Here is an 11,481-nt window from a genome sequence, read left to right on the forward strand (position 1 = left end):
AATGTAAGGAGTAAAAAGTACATTATTTTCTTTAGGAATGTAGTGGACTAAGTAAAAGTTGTCAAAAATATAAATAGTAAAGTATATATACCCCAAAAAACGACTTAAGTAGTACTTTAAAGTATTTTTACTTAGGTACTTTACACCACTGCATTAATGTGGAATGTTTTAGAAACATATTCTATTCTTATTTACAATAAAAGTGACCCCAGAATTACATTATTTACCATTCATTTTTATTGGGCACAAAATACACAACCAAAATGAATTGCAGTTGCATCCAACAAGTTGGTAGAGTCACAAGCTTGATGTATTCATTGCGTGCTAGGAATATGGGACTAAACTCAACATTTTGACCTAAAGCTTTTTGAGGAAAAAAATATTACTTGTTAAACAAAATCTCTTTCTCTGAGCAATTGTATTAGAATTAAATAATATAATTTTCCGCACAAAATAGCTCAGGATTTGAATGATTTATTTGTTACAGTCATTATTGCTCATCCTTGTCAAGGGTGTCCATCATTTCAGACCCCACTTTATATCTGTCTCTGCAAGAGTAGGGAGCATCCAAGTTAAAGAACTGAGCCCCATGGGCTGACTTCAGAAATACAACCCTTGGAATTCAGTTCTCAAAGTCAAGAACTCAGGGTGTGTTCAATGCGCTGTTTTACAGATGGATGCACAGCTCATTCCGCCTGTGAAGTGATAAAAGCAAACATAACCTTTTACTGCAGCGGGCTAAATCAGGGATGTTGTCTTAAACAAATCTATACTTTGAAATAAAAGTATACACCTCACCCACGTGGAATAAAGTCGGGATAAAGTGACAGAGAGATTGCGTCGTCTGTGGATCTGCTGGGGCGGTATGGGAATTGGACTGGGTCCAGGTTGTCTGGGATGATGGTGTTGATGTGAGCCGTGACCAGCCTTTCAAAGCATTTCATGGCTACAGATGTGAGCGCTATGGGGCGAGAACTCAAACGGTTTTAAATGAGAAAGGAGACCTTAGTGTAGCAGGGCCATGCACAGACCACTCATCATGATATTTAAGAAGGCTAGTCCCAGTGCCTCCTAAAGACATGACTGACATCGGGAAAAGAGGGTAAGCTGATCATTGATGTTGATGATTGATGTACTGTAAATCTGCTAGTTAGGTAGCAAATTGTTTTTTTACTGATTTATCTTCAATGCTCTTAAGTAGTAAATTCATAGTATAATATTTATAATCTCCAAACTCATAATATATGGCTGGCTGGCTAGTGACTTGTGTGGATAATCTACACTGAACAAAAATGTAAACGTTACATGTAAAGTGTTGGTCCCATGTTTCATGAGCTGAAATAAAGCTTATTTGTCAAATGTTGTGCACAAATTTGTTTACATCCCTGTTAGTGAGAATGCCAAGATAATCCATCCACCAGTGTGGCATATCAAGAAGCTGATTAAACAGCATGATCATTACCCAGGTGCACCTTGTGCTGGGGACAATAAAAGGCCTCTCTAAAATGTACAGTTTGGTCACACAACACAATGCCACAGATGTCTCAAGTTTTGAGGGAGCATGCTTTTGGCACGCTTACTGCAGGAATGTCCACCAGAGCTGTTGCCAGATAATTTAATGTTCATTTCTCTACCATAAGCCACCTCCAACATCGTTTTAGAGAATTTGGCAGTATGTCCAACCGGCCTCACAACCACAGACTATGTGTAACTTCACCAGCCCAGGACCTCCACATCCGTGAGACCAGCCACCCAGACAGCTGATGAAACTGGTTTTGCACAACAGAAGAATTTATGTGTCTTTGTGCCTCTCTCTGCAGCGCATAGGCTACCAGCCAACCTTACCGAATGTTGATTATGATGTAAATCAAGTGTTATCAAGTGTTAATCAAATGTTATGCTGCCCTGGCAGGACTGTTGATATTTAAACTAGGTAGCTTGCTACACACACACACTCGACCGGTGACCGCATCTCAAGGAATGCATCTTTGAATACCAGACGTGAGCAATCTCCATACAGGCATAGCCGCGGGAAGATGTTTGGGGCGGGGGGGGGGGGCTGGTTTCAATAATAGGCGTATAATTAGCAAGAATTGTGCAAGCCAACAGGCAGGTCACAAACAAGCAAATAACGGCGCAGTACAACATTGGTGTGCAGAACGGCATCTCGGAATGCATAACTCGTCAGTCCTAGTCACAGAGGGGCTATTGCAGCCAAAGCGGGTCCCACTCCCATCAGCTAAAAACAAGAAGAAGCAGCTCCAGTGGACATGCAATCACCAACACTGGACAATTGAGGAGTGGATAAACATTGCCTGGTCCGACAAATCCTGGTTCCTGTTGCATCATGCTGATGGCAGAGTCAGGATTTGGAGTAAGCAGCATGAGTCCATGGCCCCATCCTGCCTGGTGTCAACGGTACAGGCTGGTGGCGGTGGTGTAATGGTGTGGGGAATGTTTGGCACACATTAGGTCCTTTGATACCAATTGAGCAACGTTTGAACTACACACCTTGTAGAATCCATGCCCTGAAGAATTCAGGCTGTTATGGAAGCAAAGGGGGTCCCGACCCGGTACTAGATGTGTGTACCTAATAAACTGGTCACTGAAAACTGGTCACAGAAACTCCCCTGATTATTCTTTATTACATTATTGTAGTCTATGCATATTATAAGGTATCACGTATTGCACTTCAACATTTTAGGGAGATGGGTCCTAATTTTAGAATAGTCTAAACTATTAAATGCTGTAAAGTCACCTCTTAATGCATTCTGCACAAATGAATCTGTTGATTTAAATAGAGGCCCATAAGAATAAAATAACCATACATTTGAATCATTACAGTTACAAATGTGCCAACTTAAACCATTCTAATGTATTTCTGTAGCTCAGGGCTTTCTCATTAGTTAGTCACTTTCCTGTTGTACTTACCATGGGTTTTTCTTTAGTTTTTCTTTCTCTGGCTTCATCATCATTAGTACGAATCATTTTTGTTCCAGTGCTGTCAGCATCACGACCATGCCACTGCTGAATCATTCCGCGGTGCTGTTTGGGTAAAGAGGGGCACTAGGAGAACATTAGCCGCCTAAACCTCACAGCTTTCATGATGGGCCTCAAATAGCGGTATATAAGGGAAGCATGGCTGCTCATTTGCATAGGCGTATATTCCATTTAACAGGCAGCGTACACATATAGTCACGGAAACTCCCCTTTTTTTGTATCCCATTGCACACAGAGAGATTGCAAAACTTTGTGACAGTGCGTCATGACGCATGCATGGGCATGTCCAAATAGAAATTGCAAGCATTAATTGCAAGCATTCTCAATAATTTGCAACATCGGACAAATAGCAATGTTTCTTTTTTAATTTTCATGTTCATGCAGACATACAGGACCGTGGGTTTCAACCAATGACGCATTGGTTACAACCGATATCTGTTTAGGAAAACCCCAAACCAGAGCAGATACAGCGTTTCCGCTCTGTAAACTCCGTGGGTTGCGACGGGGAAATCCTAAAACCTGGTAGGCATACCAACCACCATAAACCATCATCTATTTAGATCTCGTCTTCACGGATGTTGTTGTCCATTAGAGTTTATCATTTTTAAATCAAGGTTAGTCTTGATCAACATATTTCCAACCAAATATATACATTTAGCACAACAACAGCAATGATTGCTTTATTGTGTGAAACGTATAGTATTGATCAACATATTTCCAAACAAATTAATTCATTTAGCTGGACAACAATAATTATTGGTTTTGTGTGTGTATGCATGTGGAGGTGTGGGTGTGTATCTGTGAGTGGTGTAAAGTACTTAAGTAAAACTACTTTAAAGTACTACATAAGTATTTGTTTGGGGTAGCTGTACTTTACACAACTTTTACACCACTACATCCCATAACTTTTTACTCCTTACATTTTCCCTGACACTCAAAGGTACTACATTTTGAATGCTTAACAGGACAGGAAAAGTTTCTAATTCACAAACATTTCAAGAGAAAATCCCTGGTCATCTGGCAGACTCAATAAACACAAATTATTCATTTGTAAACTATATCTGAGTGTTGAACTGTGTGCCTGGCTATCAGTAAATTTAAAAAACAAGAAAATCGTGTTGTCTGGTTTGCTGAATATAATACATTGTAAGTGATTTATACTTTTACTTTTAATACTTAAATACATTTGAAACCAAAAACTTTTACTCAAGTAGTATTTTACTGGGTGACTTTCACTTTTACTTGAGTCATTCTCATTTAAGGTATCTTTACTTTTAGTCAAGTATGAAAATTGGGTACTTTTTCCACCACTAGCATCTGTGTCTCTCTCTCTGTGTGTGTGTGTGTGTGTGTGTGTGTGTGTGTGTGTGTGTGTGTGTGTGTGTGTGTGTGTGTGTGTGTGTGTGTGTGTGTGTGTGTGTGTGTGTGTGTGTGTTTCTGCCTCTAACCCTAGGAAACTATTTTCCACCATCTCCTCCCTCCTTAATCCCTCCCTCTCTGCAGACGACTTTGAAAAAAACGTTGACGACATCCGCTACTCATTCACTCAGCCTATTGAGTCCACTGGTCTCACTCACACAGTCACACACCCTACGCCTTGACCTCTTTTCCCCCTCTCTCTCCAGATGACATCCTGCGAATAGAGAGGTCTGGCCACCTGACAACCTGCCCGCTCGACTCCATCCCCTCCTCCCTTCTCCAGACCATCTCTGGAGACCTTTTCTCATTCCTCAATTCCCTCATCAACTCATCCCTGACCACTGGCTGCGTGGAGCACAAAAATGGACTGACTTAAAAATGGACGCTCTTATCCAGAGCGACTTGCCACTTTACAATAGTGCATCTAAGTCATTAAGGGGGGGGGGGGTGAGAAGGATCCTTGACTCCGCTGTCCTTAAGAATCCTGAAGTCATTAAGGTGGGGTTACTTATCCTATCCTAGGTATTCCTTTGTGATGGCTCAGAGGGCTCCTCCTTAAGAAACCATCACTTGATTCATCTGACGTCAAAAACGATATACCTGTATCCCTTCTTTCTTTTCTTTCTAAAACACTTGAGCACAACTCTTCTATGTCACAGGGGCTCTCCGCACTGCCAAAGCTGACTCTCTCCTCTGTTCTCATCCTCCTAGATCTATCCACTGCCTCCCAGGGATGGGTGTCTCAGGCTCTGCACACTCTTGGATTGCATCCTACATGGCAGGCCGCTCCGACCAGGTGACTTGGAGAGGATCTGTGTCTGCACCACGTACTCTCACTGGTGTCCCCCAGGGTTCGGGTTCTAGGCCCTCTCCTCTTCTCTCTATACACCAAGTCACTCAGCTCCATCATATCCTCACATGGGCTGTCCTATCATTTCCATGCGGATGACACTCAACTACTTTTCTCCCCCCCGCCCCACCCTCCTGACACCCAGGTGGCGACACTGCATGCCTGGTAGATATCTCAACTTGGATGTTGGCCCACCACCTTAAGCTCAACAAGACGGACCTGCTCTTCCTCCTGGGGAAGGCCTGCCCGCTCAAAGACCTCTCCATCATGGTTGACAACTCCACAGTGTCACCCTCCCTGAGTGCAAAGAACCTTGGCGTGACCCTGGACAACACCCTGTCGTTCTCTGCAAACATCAAAGCAGTGATCCGCTCTTGCAGGTTCATGCTCTACAACATCCATAGAGTACGACCCTACCTCACGCAAGAAGCGGAACAGGTCCTAATCAAGGCACCTGTCCTCTTCTGTCTGGACTACTGCAACTCACTGTTGGCTGGGCTTGCCGCTTGTGCCATCAAACCCCTGCAATGAATCCAGAAAGCTTTAGCCAGCCTGGTTTTCAGCCTGGTTTTCAACCTTCCCAAGTTCTTTCATGTCACCCCGATCCTCCGCACACTGGCTTCCAGTCGAAGCTCACATCCACTACAAGACCATGGTGCTTACCTACGGAACAGCAAGAGGAACTGCCCCTCCCTACCTTCAGGCTATGCTCAAACCCTACACCCAACCCTACACCTCAGATTTGGTCCAGACCAAAAATCAATGTCCTTGGATGTAGAAATCAAGGCCAGTCTGTCTGTGTGGGACATTGAAATCAAGGCCGGTCCAGACTGCACCAACAAAAAAAGATGTCCAAAAGACCATGCCGTCAATAAGTGTTTAGTGGGAAACAACATATGGTGCAAAATGTCCTTGCACAGTACCTGTGAATATCCCTCCCTGAAACCATTGAGATTGAGTCCTGTTGACCTTGTGATATCAAGACGTGTGTGACGGGGAGAATCATGCATGTCTTGCAATGTGAGGTACTACATAAGATCACACAGCTGCCATCTCCTCCCACACAGACAGACAACGTGATCAGAGAGCATGCTACTCTGCCAAGGGCCCACTTTTATCTCACAGGCGTATTTCAAACAGGAGAGGCACACACCCTTTTTACCCCAAATGGCTGATTGGTAGTTCTTGTCCCATTTGCACCCTACATTTCATAGAAAAATAACATTGAAATGTCTAGATATTGAACTGATTGTTTTTTAAAGGTATGCTTAAAATCTGCAATATTTACATTTGTTCAATGGTCCTTTTTTAAATTAAAGATGTAATTTATATGCAGTGGAAGTGAAAGAACTAAGAAGCCTTTTGTGTAGTTGTATGTGTTTTACTGTAAACCTGTTTGAACAAGCAAACCTTTATCATTTAATAAACCTCGATACAAATAACCAAGCAAATAAACAAACATACCTTCTCCCCCCCAAAATATGGACCACATCCCCAAAAACTTCTTCAAAACAGCATGGTCACAAAATGGTTGCTCTCACACAAAAGACTAGTAAAAGCAACGACACCTCACAGCCTATAAACACAGAACCTCCCCTGAAAGCTTTTGCCTGTTCTGGGATTTATACATTCTACCGGTTCACCACTATTTACACAGGAAACACTGCCCAAAACTAAGGTTACTAGAAATTATTTATATGTACACTAGATGACTGTTAAGGGGTTGTTGAAGCCACCGCATCTCCAGGTTGACACTCCCCACGTTGTAAAAATATTTTGGAAGCTATAGAAATGAATTCATTAATGTCAACATTCGTTTTGTTACATTTATTCTATTACAGTCATCTTATTGCATACTTTTAAATTATATTATGTAAGCTAAATATATATATAAACATCTTAAAGTATATTTTTTATTACTAATGTTACTGTCCCCACTACAACAATTCAGGGTGTATATGCATCACTTGATACTAGCACGTCACAGTAGGCTAAAAAAAAACAGATAAATAATTGTGTATTTATCTCATAACAATGGTATCCTGGTTCAAATCCCAGCATTTGATTGATCATTTTATTTCAATGAGCACAAAGGAAAACTCGGATTAGATTATACCCATTCAGTTCAATTTTCTTCTCGATGCTGAAGAAGAGGGTGGGGATGCCAAGGATGCTCTCGTGCAATGCCATTTGTCGAGCTAACAACCTTTTCCCGATCACGTGGTAATATTGCCGGATATTGATCAACATCTTGCCAACGGTAAAACCATTCATAATCGTTTTTTTATTAATCTCCAAATTTCACATACTTTACATGTGTTATTCTATTACGGGGATAATCATATAGTGCATCATTCGTTTACGATTGATACCTAATTTCATTCGCAATTGGCGGATTTGGGCGACAGACAACACATGCAGTGACTGTCGCATCACAGTTCTAGCATCCATTCCTGCATCATGCACTGGTGTCTTCCTTTCCGATTTCTTCTAACATTACTATCGTCAATCTTGGCACTAGGAGACTCTGGATCTGCACAACTTGATGGTACTCCACCTTCAAAAATAGGTAAAGTAGCTAGCTCTATTTTGTCCAGCTAACGTAAGTTAGCTATAGTTTTGCGGACATGTGTGGCTTGCAGTGCTGCTAACGTTAGCTAGCTGGGTTTGCTAGCTAACTAATGATAAGTTAGCCTAGTAGCTTTCAGGGGGCTATTCAGCCACAGAGAAATGGAGTAGCTACCATAACTGCCATGTAAATTCCCTGGTTGGGGATGACTTGTTTTTTTGACAGATCATTAAATTGTAGCATACTGATGTGTTTCTTCTGATGTCCGCAGCCATTGTAGGCGCTGGGATAGGCGGGACCGCCACAGCGCATTTTCTAAGGCAGCACTTCGGGCCAGAAGTGCACATTGATGTGTTCGAGAAGGGAACAGTCGGAGGGCGCCTGGCCACAGTCACCGTGAACCATCAGGACTATGAGTCCGGGGGCTCCATTATCCACTCCCTAAACCTGCACATGCAGGACTTTGTCAAGCAACTGGGTGGGTCCATCGCTGTCCCGTTCATAGATGGTACATTTTAGTACCACCGCTTTTATCTGTCCAGATCCCTCTGAGAAAGTACAAGTGAAGACCACAAAGACAAAAAGGTGTTCTGTTCATTGCCATTACATGCACACCAAAGCAGAGGAGAAACTGAGGGTTGTAGGATAATCTTCCATACCCGTAGGCTTACTGCTTTGTTGGTAACTACAGGATGCTGTTCCACCCATCACACTATTCTATTTTTGTTGCAGGTCTTAAGTATCGTAAGAATGTGGCAGGGAAGACGGCTGTGTTTAATGGGGAAGAGTTCATCCTGGAGGAGACTGACTGGTACCTGCTGGATCTGTTCCGCCTGTGGTGGCGCTATGGCATCAGCTTCATACGCCTGCAGATGTGGGTGGAGGAGATCATGGAGAAGTTCATGAGGTGAGCGGCAGCAGGGGAAGAGAGCTCAGACAAGACAGACAGGGGAAATCCTTCTCGCTGTAAATTGGTTTACTCTTGATTTCAGAGCGCTGTCAAGCTATTCAACATGCCTTACATCCCCTTTACAATCTGTCTCTCTCCTTTCTGTGTCTGTGTTCAGGATTTATAAGTACCAGGCCCATGGCTATGCCTTCAGTTCAGTGGAGGAGCTGCTGCACTCTCTGGGCGGGTCAGGGTTCCTGAATATGACTCGCTGCTCTCTCTCTGAGTCTCTGCTGGAGCTGGGGGTGTCACAACGCTTCATTGACGAAGTCATTGCCCCCGTCATGAGGGTCAATTACGGACAGAATGTCAGCATCCCAGCTTTTGTCGGTAGGAACTAAGGCCAGGAGGATACCAGCATCGCGATACTCATTAGTATCGTGGCAAGGAAACAAAACACAAAGTGGATTTAACTTCTTTAAGAAAACAGCCCTAATGTTGGAATGTTGAAAACAAACATCCAAGCTATACCACACAATATTCTACATACAGCAGGTTTTTAAAGGACCGAAGAGTAAGGTCTGCTTTGTGTTTTCATTTTTGCCATGGGAAAAAAATATAGCGCTAATGGTGTCGTCGCAGCCTTTGTAGGAACTCGAAGAACATTTGTAGTTGTTGTGTGCCGTTCAGGTCATAACGTTCTGCCAGTCTACCGCTGCAGTTGCTCATCATGATCAATCATGTTCACATGTTTTAATCTGTGTTATAGGTGCCGTGTCATTGGCAGGTGCACAGGCCAACCTGTGGGCAGTGGAGGGAGGGAACAAGCTGGTTTGCTCTGGGCTGTTAAAACTGGCTAAGGCCAACCTTATCCAGGCCCAGGTCACAACCATCTCTCCCCATGCAGCTGGTAAGTGACTAAACATAGAATTATGTTTATAACATAGCATTAACCAAGGTGAACTGGCATGTTTTGCAAGACTGCGTTTTAGCACATATTAATTTTCTTGCTCTAATCCCATTATTTCTTTACCTGAATTGAAGGAGAGTCTACCCAGTACCAGCTCAACTATGCCACTCTGACTGAGAAAGGATCTGAATTCTACGACATTGTGGTGGTGGCGACTCCCCTGCAGTCCAGTGTGGGCTCAGGTATCTCCTTCCAGGGCTTTGAGCCTCAGCTGCCTGATATTGCTGGTTCCTACCACCACACAGTGGCCTCCATCGTTCACGGCTACCTCAACTGCTCCTACTTTGGCTTCCCAGACCCCAAGCTCTTCCCCTTTGCTAGTGTTCTCACCACAGACTCACCAGGACTCTTCTTCAACAGTGCTGCTAGCATCTGTCCCGTCAACATCAGTACTGGATTCCGCCGCAAGCAGCCCCAGGAGGCTGGTGTTTACAAGGTATTTTCCCCCCAACCCTTAGATAAGCCAGCGCTGAAGACACTGTTCAGGTCCTACTACTCTGTGCAGGTGACAGACTGGCAGGCTTACCCACGTTATGGGAGCACCCAGGACCTGCCGCCAGTTGTCCTTCATGAGAGCCTGTACTACCTCAATGGCATCGAGTGGGCTGGCAGCGCCATGGAAATGAGCTCAGTGGCAGCCAAAAACATTGCTCTGCTGGCCTACCACCGCTGGAGCAGGCAGCTGGAGATGGTCGACCAGAAAGACCTGATGCACAAGATCAAGACTGAGCTGTGACACGCCAACTCCGCAGACTCAGGCTCCGCCGGCTAGCTGCGGGGATTGTTTCTATGGAACCTTGCTGAAAGATGTTGTAGCATGATGCCTAACCCTAAGGAGTTGTTTTATTAAGTTACTGCTGCTGGCTGCAATGCAAAATAAAAACATGTTTTAATTTAATGCCACGTTGCATTCCATGGAAAGTGGCTCATTCTCAGCTGTTTGACTTGATATTTCATGGGGCGGCAGGTAGCCTAGTGGTTAGAGCGTTGGACTAGTAACCGGAAGGTTGCAAGTTCAAATCCCCGGGCTGATGAGGTACAAATCTATCGTTTTGCTCCTGAACAGGCAATTATAACCCACTGTTAGGCCGCCATTGAAAATAAGAATTTGTTCTTAACTGACTTGCCTAGTTAAATAAAGGTAAAATTAAATATGTAAATAATATGGACTTTATTCAAGCATTCTGATAAACAAATACAATATGGTTAGAATTGATTTACTTAACAAAACTACTGTCAATAATGCACTGATTAAAGGCCAGTTTTAATAATTGCTTTTATTTCTTCATGAGTTCAAGTAATAACAAACTGATTGTACACATGTGTTTGCCTGATAAGAAATTAAAATGGTTGTTCTTAATTGTTTTGCTCTGTCATGTGTTATCCTTTTTAAATGCTCAGTGTCATCTTTACTTCTGTTTTTTTTCCCGATTCACTTTCTGATGCACCATATGGCAATCTAGTTTTAAACTGAGTTTAAAAATGGAACTTTTCTCTGGAAGCAGCTTCTGCTGTTGCTACAGTCATCAACGCTTGAAGCCTGTTGCATAGTTGTTACATAGTTGCATCTCTGCTGCATAGTGACAAATTGGAACATTGTTATCTCTAATGACACATATAATACTCCTAACTGCATTATTTACACATTACTACAATGTATCAACAATAGGCTACATTATGCATTATGATTCTTGACATTTTCATCACGTGACCTGGCTTCCTGATTCGTCTGTAGCTCTCAGAGATATTGTAATTCTCGTGAAGTTAGTCTAATGTAGTTTTAA

General features: G+C 43.0%; 1 protein-coding gene across 1 annotated transcript; it reads left to right on the forward strand.

The window, feature by feature from the left end:
* Positions 1-7,459: 7,459 nt before the first annotated feature.
* Positions 7,460-11,062, forward strand: LOC135548790 (prenylcysteine oxidase-like). The gene is made up of 6 exons (XM_064978707.1): positions 7,460-7,838; positions 8,110-8,316; positions 8,571-8,745; positions 8,906-9,117; positions 9,497-9,637; positions 9,772-11,062. The coding sequence occupies exons 1-6, from the start codon at positions 7,730-7,732 to the stop codon at positions 10,431-10,433; spliced, it is 1,506 nt and encodes a 501-aa protein (XP_064834779.1). The 5' UTR covers positions 7,460-7,729; the 3' UTR covers positions 10,434-11,062.
* Positions 11,063-11,481: the final 419 nt, after the last annotated feature.

The sequence above is a fragment of the Oncorhynchus masou genome, chromosome 11, assembly GCF_036934945.1.
Source record: "Oncorhynchus masou masou isolate Uvic2021 chromosome 11, UVic_Omas_1.1, whole genome shotgun sequence".
NCBI classification, from domain to species: Eukaryota; Metazoa; Chordata; class Actinopteri; order Salmoniformes; family Salmonidae; genus Oncorhynchus; species Oncorhynchus masou.

Bases quoted from the DNA above. Each gene is read 5' to 3' on its own strand.
- LOC135548790 (XM_064978707.1), top strand. From the start codon at position 7,730: ATGCACTGGTGTCTTCCTTTCCGATTTCTTCTAACATTACTATCGTCA. The intron at 7,839-8,109 runs GTAAAGTAGCTA...TGATGTCCGCAG, and splicing joins TACTCCACCTTCAAAAATAG to CCATTGTAGGCGCTGGGATA. The intron at 9,638-9,771 runs GTAAGTGACTAA...CCTGAATTGAAG, and splicing joins CATCTCTCCCCATGCAGCTG to GAGAGTCTACCCAGTACCAG.